General features: G+C 63.1%; 1 protein-coding gene across 2 annotated transcripts; it reads right to left on the bottom strand.

Moving 5' to 3' along the window:
• Window positions 1–110: 110 nt before the first annotated feature.
• Window positions 111–11,900, bottom strand: AEBP1 (AE binding protein 1). 2 transcript variants are annotated; one of them, XM_087417803.1, is made up of 22 exons: window positions 11,832–11,899; window positions 10,700–11,472; window positions 8,689–9,033; window positions 8,042–8,104; window positions 7,852–7,923; window positions 7,569–7,712; window positions 7,416–7,493; window positions 6,589–6,666; window positions 5,701–5,784; window positions 5,529–5,582; window positions 4,581–4,690; window positions 4,362–4,501; window positions 3,956–4,040; window positions 3,715–3,859; window positions 3,531–3,616; window positions 2,987–3,110; window positions 2,514–2,710; window positions 2,216–2,395; window positions 1,679–2,030; window positions 1,459–1,598; window positions 1,245–1,344; window positions 111–1,005 (listed from the first exon to the last, which is right to left on the bottom strand). In XM_087417803.1, exons 2-22 carry the CDS (start codon window positions 10,950–10,952, stop codon window positions 395–397), a joined length of 3,441 nt encoding a protein of 1,146 aa, XP_087273929.1. In that variant the 5' UTR covers window positions 10,953–11,472; window positions 11,832–11,899; the 3' UTR covers window positions 111–394. The 2 variants fall into 2 exon arrangements, with proteins under 2 accessions (XP_087273929.1, XP_087274391.1); XM_087418265.1 differs by lacking the exon at window positions 7,416–7,493 and having other exon boundaries at window positions 11,832–11,900.
• Window positions 11,901–17,352: the final 5,452 nt, after the last annotated feature.

Genomic DNA, 17,352 nt, shown 5'->3' with positions numbered 1-17,352 from the left:
CCTGATGGCGGGCCAGGGCCCTCCTCTGGGGAGAGCCCGCGGTGAATGTAAGTCTCCTTCCTCCTCCCCTTTCCCCGAGCTGGTCAGAACAGCGAGCAGTCAGCCCCACATCTGCCATGAGCTTGGTTTATTGGTGCGGCCTGGGCAGGTGTTGAGAAGTCTGCCTCCTGGGCTCACTCGGCCTGCCCCCACCCCAGCCCTGCCACAGCCTGTCCTCTACGAAGCCAGCAGGTGGAGCAGAAGCCTGACACAGACCCAGGCTCGTAGGTCTTGGTCACATTCATGCCCCCTCCTGGCCCGGCCCACCCCAGGGGGCCTTCCATGTGCTAATGGCCACCGAGCTGGCCGAGGTGACATGACTACTGGCGCAGGCTCGGCGTTGGGAGACCTGTTCTCAGAAGTCCCCGAAGTTCACTGTGTAGGTCTCGGCTGTGGTGAAGGGGAACTCTGGGCCGGTGACCATCTCCTCCTCCTCCTTCTCTTCCTCCTCCTCGGGCCCCAGCTCCGTCCCAAACTCCGTCACCACCTCTGTGTAGGTCTCAGTCTCTGACTCCTCCCAGTCAGCCGTGGTCTCGGGTATAAAGTGCCAGGGCCCCAGGGTGGAGCTCGGTGCGGGTGAGGGAGCGAGGGTGGGGGTGGGGAGCAGTGTGGGGGTGGTGGGGGGCGATGTGGGGGAGGTGGCTGGGCTTGTGGTGGCATTGAGGCGACGGAGCCGCATCTGTTCGCGCATTCGCAGCCGGTACTGCAGGCGGCGGCGCTGCATGCGTCGCTGCTGGGGGGTCATGGGGCGTGAGGGGTCAATGTGTGGGATGGGCCGGTTCCCATTCATGGCCAAGATCTCCCGGATGCGCTTCCAATTGGAGCGTGCCAGGATGAAGTTGCACTGGGTGGCCCCGATGTCGTAATCCACGTTGCAGGTCTTGGCGCTCGGGGTGTAGCCCTCTGCGTGAGCTGTCACACGGTACTCACCCGGGTTCAGGATTCGCCAGTAATCACCACCACTTGCTGCAGAGGGAGGATAGACTCAGCTGCTCAAGAGTCCCCCCTCCCAGGCCCCAGCCCTCCTCTCTCAGATCCCTCCAACCCTTGTCTCTCAGGTCCCCCCAACCCTTCTCTCTGAGATCCCCGCAGCCCCCTCAGCCCTCCCTCTGGCCAGGGCAGACCCTCTCTGGTGGGGTCCCAGGGAGCAGGGACCTGCTGGGCCCAGATTTGGTCCCCCACCTTGGGAGGGTGCACACAAGTACCTGTCTTGACACCATGGTTGATGCCACTCACGGAAATGGTGGCATTGGCAATAGGGATGCCCTGCTCGTCCGTCACAACTCCCTTGATGCCACGGTGAACCTGCAGGAAGGAAGCAAGGGCTGGTATCCACATGGAGACCCCTCACAGCCTGCTGCTCCCCTCCTCCCCGCCCCAGCCCTTCAGCAACCTCTCTCAGATACAGCCGCCCCCCACCTGCTCCATGAAGGTGAGCAGAGCTTCCTTGTTGTTCTCCCACTCTCGGGGCAGCTCACTCTCGTGAGGGAACTTGTCGCAGCCCAGGTAGATGGAGAGCTCCAGGCAGTTGGTGTGCAGGTAACTGAAGTCATTGATAGCTGGGCAGGGCAGACACAGAGCCCAGTCACCCCCGCCCCACACCACATGCCCCACCACGGCCCCTCCCAGGCTGACTCACTTCCAGATCGGGGGTTCCACGTGGCCCCGTTGACGATGCCCATGCCACCGGTGTAGTCCTGCGCTTGGCACCCTCCCCGGTAGGGCTCAGTCATGGTGAGGTGGGCAGAGGCAAAGGAGATGGCCAGCCAGCGGAAGATGGCGTGGTCTGGGGTCTCCTGGACCTCAGATGCCTCGTCCTCATCCTCTCCCCTGGCAGCTGCCATGGCTGCAGCCAGCAGCTGCTCCTGGCTGGGCGTGCGGGCCATGTCGTAGGGGTAGGACACCAGCCGCTCGCCACCGTTCAGGTTTGCCCCCAGCACAAAGGGGTTCTTCTCCATCCAGGCAATGATGGCCCTGACCTCCGTGGACACCTGGGGGCGGCCAGTGCTGAGGTCTGGGCCACAGCCTCCATCACCCTCCATGCAGACCCCATATTGGTATTCATGCCCCCTCTTGTCCCTTCAAGCCCCTCCGTCTCAGCACCCAGGCTAAGGCACCCCCAGTCCACCCCCAAGTCCAGAGCTCCAGGACCCCAGGGTCTGGGCTGCGGCCTCACCGTGGCATCTGGGGAGAGGTAGCGTTCAGGGATGGGCAGGTTATTGTTGGGGACGCGGTAGGGGACCCATTTCCTCTCCTCAGCTCCCCAGAGCACAGAGTTGAGATCCGGGAAGTCTTCATAGATGTCAAAGCCCTCCTCGGTCCACAGCCCCAGTGCCCAGTTCCCAAACTCTGAGCCCTGGGGGAGCCAGTGGGGTTAGCATCAGCAGCCCGCTCCTAGTCCTGCCCCTGCTGGCTGCAGTTCCCCTGCTCCCCCCACCCTTCCCGCCCAGCCCCCCACCCCCACCCCAACTCACCATCTGCGCTGCCACCTCATAGCCATCAGGGTTCAGTGAGGGCACCAGGTGGATGCGCGTGTCCTGCACTAGGCTGCGCACACGGGGGTTCCCGTCGCGGTATTCGCGGCACAGGTACTGCATGAGCAGCAGCAGCAGCTCACGCCCCAGCACCTCGTTGCCATGGATCCCAGCCGTGTAGCGAAACTCGGGCTCCCCTGCAAGGGCAGGAGCCTCAGCAACTACCCAGCCTCCCAAGGCCTCAAGGATATGAAGAAGGATCCAAACTGGCCTTCCTGCCAGGGAGCTGGGGAGCAGCTGAGGCTTGCAGGGCCCAGCACGGCCGACTGGATCCCCCAGGGGAGCTCTAAGGACAGGGAGGAGGTGGTGAGCTGAGAACATCAATGCCACAGGCCCAGCTGCAGTGCCAGCGCCTTGCCTCTAATCCATGGGGGGATCTAATCCAGGCCTCCAGGGGCTGTGGGGGCCCTCACCCAGCTCATGGTCCCCAGGGTTGTCCGAGATCTCCATGGCGTAGATCTTGAGCCCGCGTGAGCTCTTCCCCAGGCTGTATGTGCGGGTGATAGTGGGGCACTCCTCGTTCACCGCCTTCATCAGCTGGGCGCAGGAGGGGACATGAGTCACACAGTCCAGAGGTAGCCCAGGATGCAGCGAGTGCTAGTCCACCCCCAGTGACCACGGCCTCTCCCACTGCCTCGATCTGCTCTACGGGGAAGGCTTCTGCAGTAGGAGTGGCCCCTAAAGTGACGCCAGCCCTTCTGAGGTACTCGCGCTGGAGGGAGAGGCCTTAGGAGTTCCTCCCTCTTGAGAAGAGGGCTGGCCTCAGACAGGCTATCTGGGCCGGGAGCAGAACTCAGAGCACCAGATACGATCTCCCATTAGCCTTGAGCCCAGCCTCTGGACAGGACCCCCAGCCCCCAGAACAGGACCTCCACCCCTGGACATAACTCCCCTGGCCCCCAGACAGGACACCCCAGCCCCTGGACAGGACCCCTGGCCCCTGGGCAGCCGCCCCACCTGGCGCATGTCCTTGTAGCTGTGGTGCCGGAAGTCCAGGTTGTCAGTGGTCACCACCTCATTCTGTGCGTAGTAGCTGTGGACAGCTGTAGAGGGTGGGAAGGCAGGGCCCTGAGCCGCCACCTGCCAGCCCACCAGGTTGCCCCAGCCGCCCCTGCGAGCCCCACCAGCCCCCTGCACTCACGGGACACGGGGCACCCCAGCACCTCCAGGCGCATGCACAGGCTGCCGTTCCAGGTGAGTGGGTAGATGCGGATGAAGCGGGCCACCACCGGCTCCGGGAGCTCACTCAGCACAGGGGTGTCCTTGTCCACGTTCCCGTGGAAGGTCTGGGGAGAGGCAGGCCTCAGAGCGGCACCCCACCCTGGCCGAGAGCCCACCCGAAGCCCAGACAACGGGAGCAGAGCCACAGGCTCGGTGCTTACCATTTCCTCATAGCCGTTGGTGTACATCACCCACGTCTGGCTGTCGTTGCTGAAGCCCACGAAGAAGGAGGTCACAAAGTCATCACTGGGGAGCAGATGGCAGTCTGGGCAAGGCTGATCTCCCTGCCCCACTCCCAGGCCCTCCAGCAGCCTGAGCCCCCTCTTCTGGGCCGGAGAACTTAAGAGCTAGCAGGGGTGCGTGGAGCTAGGGCATCAGGAGTGGCTCCTATGGCTGCTACATGGTGTGGAGGAATGGTTTGCTCAACTGGACACGGGGAGCTGACTAGCCATAGCCGAGGAGCAGGGGCAGCGGCCCTGGAGGGCCCACTGGAATGTCTCTAACGGGACCCAGCTAGGCCTGGAGCCACTCGCCCCCACCAAGTGCCTGTGAGCCTGGTTGACGTACTGGATGCTGGAGTCACGGCCCTGGGTGATGACACCTGTGAACTTGGTGGTCCTTCTGGTGTCCACCTCGATCCACTGGGTCTGAGGGTCGTCCTCAGCACACCATGCCCCGTCAAAGTAGTCATCCTCGGTGGCACCAGCCTGTCAGGGGTAGTGGGGAGGCTGAGCGGGCAGAGGAGCCCTCTGCCCAGCTGGTAGGGGGGCACATCCCAACACCCACCTGCATGTTGAGCCGGGCGCGCTGTGCCCCCAGGCCATGGCGCAGCATGGAGGAGGCCCGGATCTGGTTGTCCTCGATATGATGCGACTCCATCCCGATAGGGGGGCATTCTAGGGACACGGCACCCCAGGCTGGTGGCCCACTGGCTCTGTCCCTCCCTCCGACAAGCCCAGAACCAAGAAGACCAGAGCCCACTCACCTCCACCCCAGCCTATGCTTCCCCTCCCTGGACCTCAGCTTCTCCATCTGGAGAATGGGCTGATGATGCCAGGCTCTAAGGGGTCACGAGGCTCACATGCAATCACAGCGACAGCCATGCCAGGGCCCAGCCAGTCACAGGCATCATCTGTATCAGGGCCAGCTGTACACCTGCCTTGCGCCATCAGCTCTGTCCCCTGGGGTCAGGCCCGGGGCAGAGACATTCCAGGACCCTTCCCTTCTGGGCTCCAAGAATTTAAGAGCAGGAAAGGGTTCTGGGACCCTGGAGCACCGTCAAGAAATCCAGGTTTGGGACCCACGTGTGGCCTTGGGTGGTTCACTTTCACCAACACCCTTACCCTGCTGTGGCCGCATGGCCCCCCAGCCGGCACACGTACCCCCAGTCCCCACCTCCCAAATACACCTCCAGCCCCCACATGCCCCCAGCCCTCACCCCCCCCACATAATGCCCAGCAGCCACACCCAGCCCCAGCCCCACACACATCCTCAGCCCCCACATACACCCCCAGTCCCCAGCCCCCACATGTATCTCCAGCCCCCACATGCCCCCAGCCCTCACACACACCCCACATACACCCTCAGCCCTCACACACACCCCCAGCCCCCACCCCCACATATACTCCCAGCCCCCCACCCCCCCACACACACCTCCAGCCTCCATACCCACTCCCCAGGCTCCGCCAGCTACCACTCCCCCACATCCCCACATCCCCAGGGCCCCTCACTCACTGACTCTCTCTGTTGGAGCCCACTCCTCCTCCAACTTCCCGCCCTTCCGGGGCCCTGGGGGACAACAAAGGAAGGAGGTGGCACCGAGGGTCCCAGAGCATCCAGGAGTCCCGCTGCTGTCCCACAGGGACCCAGGCTGTGTGGGCCCTGCCCTTAGGCCCCAGACACGTACCTTTGTGGTCCTTGCCCTTCTCCACAGTCCATTTGTCATCCGTCTCCTCCTCCTTGGGGCTGCTGCCTTCCTTTTTGGGTTTCTCTGAAGGGTGGAACGTGGGAGGGGCCTGTCAGCTTAGCCCTGGGCTTCAGGGACATTTGGGCGTGGGGGTCAGGCTGAGCTGGGGGCAGGTGGGATGGGGGTCAGGGTGGCATGGGGCAGGTGGGGTGGGGTCAGGCTGAGGGGGGGGGGGTGGGATGGGGGTCAGGATGGGGTGGGGCAGGTGGGGTGGGGGTCAGGCTGAGCTGAGGGCAGGTGGGATGGGGGGTCAGGGTGGGGTGGGGCAGGTGGTGTGGGGTCAGGCTGAGGTGGGGCGGGTGGGATGGGGGTCAGGATGGGGTGGGGCAGGTGGGGTGGGGGTCAGGCTGAGCTGGGGGCAGGTGGGATGGGGTCAGGGTGGCATGGGGCGGGTGGGATGGGGGTCAGGATGGGGTGGGGCAGGTGGGGTGGGGGTCAGGCTGAGCTGGGGGCAGGTGGGATGGGGGTCAGGATGGGGTGGGGCAGGTGGTGTGGGGGTCAGGCTGAAGTGGGGCGGATGGGATGGGGGTCAGGGTGGGGTGGGGCAGGTAGGGTGGGGGTCAGGGTGGGGTGGGGCAGGTAGGGTGGGGGTCAGGGTGGGGTGGGGCAGGTAGGGTGGGGGTCAGGCTGAGGTGGGGAGGGTGGGATGGGGGTCAGGGTGGGGTGGGGGTCAGGGTAGGGGTCAGGGTGGGGTGGGGGTCAGGGTAGCAGTCTGGGTGGGGTGGGGCAGGTGGGGTGGGGGTCAGGCTGAGGTGGGGCGGGTGGGATGGGGGTCAGGGTGGGGTGGGCTGGGGCGGCTGGGGGTATGAATAGCTTGGTTTCACTCACTCAGCCCCTCCTTCTCTTCGTCTGTCTCTAGCTCCGGGTAGGGCTTCTGGGGCTTGGGAGGCCGGAAGTAATAGTCCACTGCGGGGAGGGAGAACCCTAATGAGAACGCCCAGAGCTGCTTCTAGGGCCCCACACCGTGAGCCAGAGGTCCTGGGTGCACAGGAGCCCAGTGGGCAGGACTGGGCAGGAGGGAGCACAAGATGAGGAATGAGATCAGGGTGGGCCTTGAAGAATCTAGACAGGCTGAGATGAGGAGGGAGGGTCGTCCTGGAGGAGGAGGCTGCCTGGGCATAGGTGGGGTGAACAAGACCCTGGAGATGTCACCAGCCTCACCCAGCAGTGGGGCTTGGCCTGGGGAAAGGCGGGATAAGGCTGGGCAGGGAGTGGGACGTGGGCACAGGACACACCTCAAGTGACAACTGGCACCTACGTCCAGGAAGGGGGTGGTCTTGAGGGCTGAGCTGGAGCTGAGGGTTAGAGGAGTTGATGGGGACCTGGGGGCAGAGAAAGGGCCCGAGGCCCAGGAAGGGGGGAATCGGATGCACAGGGCCAGGAGCAGGAAGGAGAGGAAGGCCGCAGCCTTGAGGGGGTGGAAGTCTCGTGGGGCGAGTGGAGGTGGGCAGGACTGGAGGCAGGAGGGACAGAGAGGCGACCACTGGGGCTCTCGAAGAAAAGGCTGGAAGAGAGGACCATGGGGGAGGAGCAAGTCGGGAGACAGCGACCAGGAAATGAGCGGGGGCGGCAAGGGCAGCGAGGTCATGGCCACCAAGCTGGAGTTCCAAGGTGGTTGGCCTGGCCCTGGACCCTGGGGTGTGGTGGGCACTCACTGTCATCGTAGTCGGGGATCACGTAGCCACCCCCATAGTCGGGGGGCGGCAGGGGCGGCAGCGGCTTCAGAGGCAGCTCTGTGGAGGTGGGAGGCAGGGGTGGGCCAGAGCCCCCCTTCCCCAGTGCCCCCTCCCCATCTGCCCCCAGCCTACCGATCCTCTCCTCCTCCTCCTCTGGGGCCTTGAGCCCCGGCCCGGGTGGCTCGGCCTTCTCCTCGGGACGCTCAGGCCAAGGCTTCTCGGGCCTCCTCCTGCTGGGGGGCAGCCTGGGCCGCTTCTGGCGCCGGATGTACTCAACTGGGGAGAGCGTGAGCTCTGAGCCAGGCCAAGGCCCTCCTCAGAGGGCAGCAGGGCTGGCAGAGTGGGGCCTCCAGGTGGACCATTAGTGGACCCCCAGGCCAGGGGTTGGGGTCCAGGCGGAGAGGGTCCTACTCACAGTCCTCGTAGTCCTCCCTCTCTATCTGGTCGTTGTAGTCCAGCGTGGGCTGCTCGGTCTCCTCCTCCAGTTCTGGGGGGAAATGCTTGTGGCCGCCTCGTTGAAGACACTCACTGACACCCCACACCCGGCCCACCCCAGAAAGCCAGGGCGGTTGGCACCTGAGGCCCAGTGGATGGCGCCCACTCACCAGGCTGGTTCTCCACATCAGTCTCTCCTCCCGGACCCTGCCAGGGACTTAGAAGGGCCCCGCCTGCAACACAGACCCCAGAAGCAGTTGGATGGGAGCCCTGCCCTGACCGCTGGCTGCACGCTGAGCCTCCATAGGACCTGGGTCCTCCTGACACCCCTGAGGCCCTGGCTCCCTCCCAGGAGGCCTGAGCTGCTCTGGCCCTCAGCACACAGCTGGCATCCTGGGGTCAGAGAGCTGGGTGGCTTTCTGGGGAGCCCAGGCCCTGTTGTCTGAGAGGCCCTGCCACAAAGCTGCCCCAGCAGGAGGGCACCCTGCAGGCTCAGAGCCCAGTGACACACGGGGGCGGAGGGGGTGGTGACTTTAAAAGGGGGGACCCAGGGGACAGATCCCGGGACAGTGGAAAGCAAGCCCCACCCACGAGGCCACCAAGCCCTCCTCTACCCAGGGGAGGCAGCGGCACTGGTGGAGCTCCCACGGACTGCCCTGTTCACGACAGCGAGGCCCCAGAGTCCAACCTGTCCAGAGGGCCCGCAGGCTCTGCAGAAAGTGGGTCCTAGGGACCCGCCCTCACTCCTCCCCCTCCCCCTCCCCCCCGCAGCCCAGCAGATCAAAGCCTCACAGCCCCAGAAGAACCCCGCACACACCTCCCTCCTGGGGCAGCTCCTCCTCGAGGCCGGGGCCGGGGGGTGCGGGTAGTGGCCACCACGGGGTTTCTGAGGGGGTCGGGGTGGGCAGCCTCTTCCTGGTCACAGGCTTCTTGGTGGCCTTAGGTGGCTTCTCCTTGGGCTTCTTGGTGGCTTTGGGTGGCTTCTCCTTGGGCTTCTTGGTGGCCTTGGGTGGCTTCTCCCTGGGCTTCTTGGTGGCCTTGGGTGGCTTCTCCTTCGGCTTCTTGGGTGGTCTGGGGGACCCCTCCAGGGGCTGCTTGGTGGCCTTGGGGCCTTTGTCCTTCTTCCCTTTCTTCCCTTTGTCTTTGGCCTTTTCTGGAGGCGCTGTCCAAGATACAGATTTAGGTCAAATCAACAGAGAGCCCGTTCTCCACCCCGTGTGGCACCCCCAAGGTGCCCATGACCTGGGCAGTAGGGGCTCCTGTTAGTCCTGTGTTTCCCAAGGCAGGAAACTGAGAGGTTAAGTCCCTTGCCCTCGTGGCAGAGCTGGGATTGGAACCCAGGCTTTCTGTCTGCAAGTCTATGCCGTCACCACATCTTGGCCTGGGTAGTCAGCTCCCACCTGCCAAAACCTCAGCAGGGGCCCCTCACAATCTCCTCCTTCCCCACATGTCCACTCGGCCAGTCAGGGAGCGCTGTTCTGTGCTGGGCACGGGAGGGGCAGAGAGGTGACTAAGCCACCCAGGCCTGGGGGAGCGCCCAGTCTGAAGGGAGGGGTCTCATCCCTGCCAACTACCACACAAAGTACAGGGCACGGGGCCTCCCAGAAGCTCCCTGCAGGAGCAAGAAAAGCTTCAAAGAAAAGGGGCACTCGGGGGCAATCCCCTAACCAGAAGTAAGGAGTCTGGGGTGGGTTGGAAGTCATAACCAATGGGGGTCTTGGGGCCACACTGAGGACAGAGGGACAGGCAGGGGCTGCAGCTGCTCCAGCATCTCAGAGCCTAGGGGAGGAAGCAGGGGCAGGGCTTGGGCCGCCTGTGGGAATCCTCCAGGACCCTGAGCAAATGCTGTCGAGAATTTAATGTGGGGTTGGGGCCACAAGGCTGAAACACAGGAAAATTTACAAAATGCAGACAGACAGGAGAAACAGGGCTGCCACAGCAGCATCCAAGAGGCCGGGACGGCAGCATGGAATGGGAGCTAGAGGGGGTGGGGGAGGCGTAGTGGGTCCCAGGACCTGTCCCCCAGGAGTTGGGGAGGAGCCAGGAAAGATTTAGAGGAGGGACATGGGAGAGGGGCTGCTGACCTCAGGAATGATGGATGGTGCCTTGGAGTCTCCCAGGAGAGAAAGATCAACAAGACCCCTGGCACCCCCCAGAAGGTCACAAAAAACAGCTAAGATTTATTGACAACTGATTATGTAAGAGGCCCTGGGCTAAATGCTTTGGTGATGTATCACCTCATTCAATTCTCACAATAACCCAGGACTACCCACTGCCTATTGCTCCCGGAAGCCTTGACAGGAGGGGGTCTTCTGCAACCCATTCACCTGCCTCTGTGCTCCTGGAGGAGGCCAGGCAGGAGGGTGCTGGGGACTCCTCCCAGGGAAGGCCTGAGGCTGGAACTCTGGCAGTGGTGTGGGCACAGCCAGTGTGTGCCACAAACACGTTGAGTGGCCGCATTAGGACAGTGGGGTGGTTCACAACAGAGACCTGGGGGGGGGGGGCAGCCACGTCCCCTGCTGACTCAAGCCTAGTCCCTCTGGGGGGCTGGGGGCTAGGGGTGAAGGAGTGGGACAACTCAAGCTATCAGACAGCAGACCTGCTGGAGGAGCCTCCACGCCCAAAGGGCTACAAGCCAGCCCTGACCTCTGCCTGGCACAGCGTCCCGCCAGACATCTGGGCTCTCTGGTGCCTTACCGAGCCATTCCTCACGCGGGGCAGACTGGGCAGCGGCCAAACCCTGCCGAGGTCCGCCATTCTCACCTGAGGTGCAGGGCGCCCCGAGGCTCCCCATCACGCGGCGGGCCACCCCTGCCCGGGACTCTTACCCTCTCCGGCCGCCCCCGGGCGCGTCCTCGGCTTGCCCCCGGTCTGGGCTTTGCGGACGCGCGGGGTGGGCTCGGGGGGCGGCGGGGCCTCCACGTCGTCCTCGCGGGGCTCGGGCTCCAGCTCCGACAGAAAGCCCTCGAGGAACTCCTCTATCTCGTCGTCAGTCAGCACCGTCTGCGCGCGCCCCCCGGGGCACAGCGCCAGCAGCGCCAGGAGGCAGCCGAGCAAGGGCGCCCCGCGCACAGCCGCCATGGCCAGGGCACGCGTGGGGGGCAGGGGCCTGGGGGCTCCGGGGGGCAGGGGCGTGGGGGGCCCCGGAGGGCAGGGGCGCGGGGAGAGGGGCTCCGGAGAGGGGGGCCTCGGGGAGGTCGGGGGAGGCGCTCCGGGATGGGGCGCGAGGCGCTCCGGGAAGGGAAGGGCGGGGGGCTCCGGGGTGGGGCGCGGGGGTGGGAAGCGGCTCAGGGGTCAGTGGGGGCTCAGGGGTGGTCCAGGGGTTCCGAGGCGCTGGCGGCGGCTGAGAGCTCCGGCCCCGCGTGGCACGCTCCCGAGCGGACCGCCCTCTCCAAAGCGCCAGTGGCGGCCGGGGCGGGGGCGCCAGGGCTTCCGGAGCCGGTTCCCCAACCCCGGGGGAAGGAGGAGGAGGAGGAGGAGCCGGGCGTGGACGGAGGGGCTGCGGGGGGCGGAGCAGTCCCCGCGCCGCGCGCTGGGCACTTCCGAAGCGGGAACTTCGGGCGGTGTCCCGGGCCGGAGGCCCGCGCCTAGGAAGGAGGGCCTGGGAGCATGGGAGGTCCTGAGGGTGCAGGTCCGAGGTGGCCGACACCCCTGCCTCACTCCGTCCATGGCACCGCCCCCAAGCCACCCGGACCAGGAGAGGAGATGCCACCGAGCCCGTCGGAGGTGACCGGGAACCCTGATAGCTAAGCGGCAGAGTCTGGCCTCGGGGACCCTCTCCATCTCCGGCCTCAGAAGGGTCGTGAGTGCGCCTGGGCAACCCATCCTACCCTTTCTCTGGAGCCTTGGCCTGGCAGCTCTGCAAACTGTCACCAGCCTTCATTCAGACACCCAACTAACCTCCCAGGTCCATGACAAGCCCCACCCTAAGGAGGGACCACACTTTGGGAACTCACTCACTCGTGACAGAGTCTGGTGCAAAACTGCCCTCAGGGCAGGACGGCTTCTCTGCTGGGGCTAGGAGCCCCCATGTAGGTCCCCTCTGCTCCCCGGTCCTGGCACACAAGGCCAACTTTGGAGGGAGGCAGAGATGGAGCAGGGAGGGAGGGGATTCCTTTCAAATTTCATTAAATTGTATGTATAATTCATAGGAATGGGCTGTCAGGGGTGTGGAGGGACTCAGCACTCACACAGCAATTTGCACACAAGTTCACAGGCTTCTTGCCCACCCCGGCACTCCCAGCACCCTAGGGAGGGATGCCACTCCCAGCACCCTAGGGAGGGATGCCGGCATCCCAGATTACAAACCCAGCAAGGAGGTGGGAGGCAGCATCCCGCTTATCTGGCCTCTCTCTCAAGCAGATAGCGCAGCCTCAAGTGAAGCCAGGTCAGATCAAGGGAAGATTTTAGGGGCAACATCTGTGAGCCCAGCTCCATGTGGGAGATGTGGGGGCCACAAGTGCACAGGAGATCAGGCACAGCCCCTGAGGACATGGAGCATCTAGGGAGAGAGGATGTGTGCCTTTAACTCAATGAAGCTGTGTGGTGGGATGTGCCGTGGAAAGTCACTTGCCACCCAAACAGGAGGCACAAATATCTGGGGTCAGGTCCCCTCCCCTACAGCTTATCTTTTACCATTTCCCACAATGAACATTGCCTCACCTCTAGGGATATGCTGCTTTCCCACCAGCTGAGATCCCAACATGGACAAACAGGCATTTCTCTCCTTCCTCTTATCAGAATACAGTTTTTAAAAACTGTTTACAATAGCTCCAGCTACCAGGTGCACCCCGGGGGCACATAGATTGGACAGTCAGAGAATCCCAGGATCTATCAGTAATGTCTGTATGGGTGCCAGCATAGGTCAGAGAATCCCAGGGTCGATTAGTAATGTCTGTCATGGGTGCTAGCATAGGGAGTTATGACATGTGTGCCTGGCTTCTCAAAGAACAAACACTGGCTGGCCCTTAGCTCACACCTAAGGCCAGAGCTCCCAAAACATTCCTCCCTGAAGGAATGAGGAAGCAAGAAAAAGCACACCGGCAGCCCATGGGTCAAGTTTAGCTGCAGTCAGCCCTGAGCCAAGGTCATCTGTGAGAGTTTGGCCCAGTGAAGTAGTCAGGTGTGAAAACCCAGGAGCCCCTGTGATGATTGACAGGCAGAGTTTGGACCTCCGGGGAAAGAGAAAGAGGAAAAGCAGGTCCAGAAGCACCCAGGCCCTGCACACAGCCCTGGCTAGCTGCTGGCTCAGCCCCGGGACTGGGAGCAGGACCTAGGGGGGCTTTGCCTCCTCTCACCTCTTCCTTTCCCTTCCTTCACTTTGCACTGGCTCACCCTTGTTCACACTTAAAAAGCAGTGGGACCGTGTCAAGAGCTGGTCCCTAGGGTCACATCCCAGCTCTGTTCTCCTGGCCATCTGATCACAGCAAGTAACCTCACTGCTCCCCACCTGTCTCCCCTGCCCTCACGGTGCGGATCAAAGGGGATCGTGCATGTGCTGTGCCTAGCATGATTTCAGCACTCACAACCCACCAGCTCCCCACTCTTCTCATGTCCTCCCAGAGACCAAGTCCACCTGGGTTCTCAGAACCCCTCCCCCAGTCAGGCCTCCTCGCCCTGCCGTGTGTCCCCAGGCTGGTCCAGTAGGCTGAAGCAAGCTCTTACCCATAAATGTCCTCTGCGAGCCTCTGAATCATCGTTCTCGAAACTTTGTCTTGGAATTTGCTCTGTTGCCCCCAGTTGAGAGTGTCAAGCAGGGAGGCCCAAGGCTGGAGGCGGCTGTGGAACGTCACTTCCCTGGGAACGGCTCCCGAGTTCAGCTGGCTCCCACATGGATGGGATTTGGGCCCAACATCCTCTGCCAGGGAAAATAGAAGCCATAAAAAAATTAAAAAGGAATAGAAACAATCTTTTCCTTAGCCACAGTGAGTCACCAACAGGAACATGAGCAAAGGCCTTGTGGGGTGCTGGGACCCTGGGGGGGCCAGGAAGTTGGGGGCCTGGGGCCACCAAGGATCTGGGCAGGTGGGGAGGAGGGGTGACTGCCTCCATGCCAGGCCAGTACCCCACCATCAATGGGTGGGGCTGAGACCCAACTTAGCTTTAAGACCCGCCCCCAGGAAGTCCCTTAGACCTGGGCCTGGGGCTCTGCCAGGGGCAGGGAGGCAGCCACAGGGCATGTCAGGAGACCCCCTCTGCTGGCAGCACCACATCTGAACCAAACTCCCTAAGGGCAGCAGGCCAGGCCAAGAAGAGACAGGTTGAGGGGTGGGAGCTTGTGGCCTCCTGTGGCTGCTGCTCACCCTTCCAGGGTCCAGGGCCCCCTGCCCCAGGGCGGAGTGTCTGTGTCCATATCCAGGGGCTCTCATGAGCTGGTCTTGGGGTCTGCTGGACACCCTGGGCCCCCCCATCCCACCTCCCACCTCCAGCTTCCTAAGAGAAGGCTGGACCTTTCGCTCCCTCCCAGTGAGGGTCTGCCCAAAGGGCCACAGCAGGACTGGGCTTGACAGGGAGAGGGAGGGCAACATCTCACCCTGGTGGGCCTCCCCTCGCTGCTTTCAGAGTAGGGAAGGACAGTTCTTGGGGAGCCTGATGAGGGCTGCGGGGGACGCGTGGAGCTGAGGCCGAGGCCGGGGGAGCCCACCAATGCAGGACAGGGAGGAGGGGGTGTGGCGTGCGCTCTTACCCCTGGCATGGCAGGTCGGTGCTGTTTGGCTCATGGGCCAAGAGCACACCTCTGAGGCCATCGAGAAAGAACCATGCCAGGAGGGCTGCCTGCCAGGGCGGGAGGCCCCAGGAGAGAGAGCTGGGGGGGCGCCCCACCTGATATCAGGAGCAGGGACAGCGCAGAGGCCCTGTGGGCTGCAGTGGAGGGGGGGACATGGAGGCAAAGCTGTCACATGGGGGGCACCAAGGCCACTTTGCCCCTTTCAGTAACGCCCCCTCCCTGGCCCCAGCAGGGTGGGGTGGAGAAGACCCACACTTGGGGGGGGGTGGTGAAGAGATGAGCAGGAATGGGAAGGAATGGAACCCACGCTCTTCCCACAATGGTGGGGTCAGTCCCATGGGGTAGGGACGGAAGATGCTGCGAATCCGATGAGAAATGGAAGCTTTGATTTAGATTGGACTTGCCTTGTTAATGCCTTCAGACGGGCAGTCCAATTCCTGTGGTGAGAAGGAAACCCCTGCCTGGGGCGGGAGGGGGAGAGGGTTCCCTGCTTCCTCCCACCCATCCCAGAAGCCAGTCCTCAAACTGTGACCTTGGATGCCTCAGTTCCCTCAGGCTGTAAGAGGACATGTGTCTCCACGTCCACCAGCGGCCCTCCCCCCCGATAGGAAGGGTCTCCCATTCAGATGGTCCCTGTCAAGCAGGGATCATATCTGTCTTTGCAGCGCAGACAGTTCAGACCTCGAGGCAACGCTGGGCTAGGCCTTGGGAGGCATGAGGGTCAGTCCCACCCCTGGGTGACCCCCCCCCGCCCCCTCTCCCCTGTGACTTTGGCCCCATTCCCCCTCCTCCCACTGGATGTCAGGGTTCCTGCCTTAAACGTGGTGACCACACTTCTCCATGAGATGGAGAGATGGAGTGGCTCCATCTAAGCACTTTCTCCACGTCCAGGGAATGCAGGGTCCCCTAGAGGAGGACTCCCTGAAGACCCTCTACTGGCCTCTACAGGGAAGAGCCATACCCTGGGCCTCTCAGGAAATTCATCGGTTCTAAAGGTTTCAGCAGAAAATATGCACCCAGGGACACCACATCTCAGCTGCCTGAGTGCCCAAAAAGAGGTCACCAAGCCATCCTGCCAGGACCTGCCAGCCATCTCAGCAGGAGACTGCCTCATGCCATGTTGCTGTGGCTGAAAAGTCTGTGATCTCATCGCCCTCCACCTCCCAGTCCCCAGTACACACCCTCCCCCCGGCCCCTCCTCTGCCACAGCACCAGCCCCCTCACCTCCTGGTCCCCAGGCAATTTGTGCACTCCTCTGAGGGTGTGTGTCCCTGACTATGGCTCACTGGTCCACTGGGCCGGTCTTTATGGAACTTTCAACAAGATGCCGGCCTGAGCGTGGCCAGAGATCCAGAGGAAGGATGTAGCCTTCCTCTGAAGACGTTCAGGCTGGAGGGAACAGAAAGTCAGTGACTGACCCCCTGGAACAGAGGGCACAGGGGCGGAGGGCACTGACCCCCTGGGTCGTGGGAGAAAGGGAAGGGGGACTCCAGCAGAAGAGACTCTACCCCCTCAACCCACCCCCCCACCCCCAACTTTGAACGTCAGTCACTGTGTCCCAGGTCGTGGCCCCCGGCAGCAGGTTGGGCAGTGATCAATGCTGGTTGAGTACATGCACCATCTTTCCCCCTTTCTAAGTGAGGAAACTGAGGCCCAGGGAGAAGGCCAGGGTCCAGGTCACAGCATGTCGGTGACAGAGAGGGTCCAGGCAGGGATTTCTGAGGCCAGACCAAATGCTCTTTCCACTCAGGCTCCACAGCCTCTGGGCACGGGGCCACAGGGGCACCAGCCCCTCCCCCTGAGGCCCGAGCATCACCAGGAGCCACCCTGGTGCCTGGGCCTGGGAAGAAGTGGGAAACTCCCCGGCCGGCAGGACCAGCGTGCTGGAGTTCTAGCCGGGGCAGCTGCAGGACACGGAGACAGAGCAAGCAGGAACAGAGCCTGGGGGGCCTGGAGAAGACCCCCCCCAAAGCGCCTGGGGTCTCCGAGGCAGCAGCTCAGACATAGAAGGTCGGGCCACAGGGGAGGTGAAGCCACGACACTGAGCGGGCCGAGGGGGCTCTTCTGGAGGGCCTTCCTCCATGGCCCAGGTGGATGGCATGAGCGCGGGTTTGGTCGAATTGGAAGGTCCGGGAAGCCTGGGCTCTGGACAGCAGGCCCCAGCCCCTCCCAGGCTCCTGGAGTCCTGAGTCTGCCTCCAGGGACCAAGGGAGAAGGACCTCAGGGAAGGACCTCAGAGGAGGCCTCTAGAAACACCCTCTTGTCTGTAGTCTGGATGTTACCAGGGGGGTCAGGCTGCTGGGGCCCATGAGGAGGGTGGTTCCCAGAGCCACGGGACCTGGGGTCTCTCAGACAGTGTCTAGCCATCTGCACAACTGGCAGAACAATTTTCTTCGTTTCCGACAACTTGAAAACCACATGTGATTTTCCACAGCCCGGTGCCCCCGCCTAGCTCCCCAGGCCTGGACTGCTGAGCGAGCAGAGTTCACCCGAATTCCTTCCACTCGCCGCAGGGCCCAGGCCCTGGGGAGATGGGGGGTCACTGTGGTGGCGGGGGCGCTGACAGGCGGAGGGGCTGGAGGCGGCTTCCAGCGCCATGAGTAATTCTGCAGCCTGCAGGCTGGGACAAGGGCGTGTGGCAGCTAGTGTGACAGTCAGCCAGTGTTAAGTTCAAGGGGAAAGGAAGGTCATTCCTTTCCAAACAGGGTACAGTGAAAAAAAGAATGTTGACCATACCTCACCCCTTTATCCAAA

The sequence above is a fragment of the Ceratotherium simum genome, chromosome 1 (assembly GCF_057802395.1).
Source record: "Ceratotherium simum simum isolate JZ-2026a chromosome 1, ASM5780239v1, whole genome shotgun sequence".
NCBI lineage: Eukaryota > Metazoa > Chordata > Mammalia > Perissodactyla > Rhinocerotidae > Ceratotherium > Ceratotherium simum.
The sequence above is the reverse complement of the archived record's forward strand: the minus strand, read 5'-3'. Positions and strand labels throughout refer to the sequence as shown.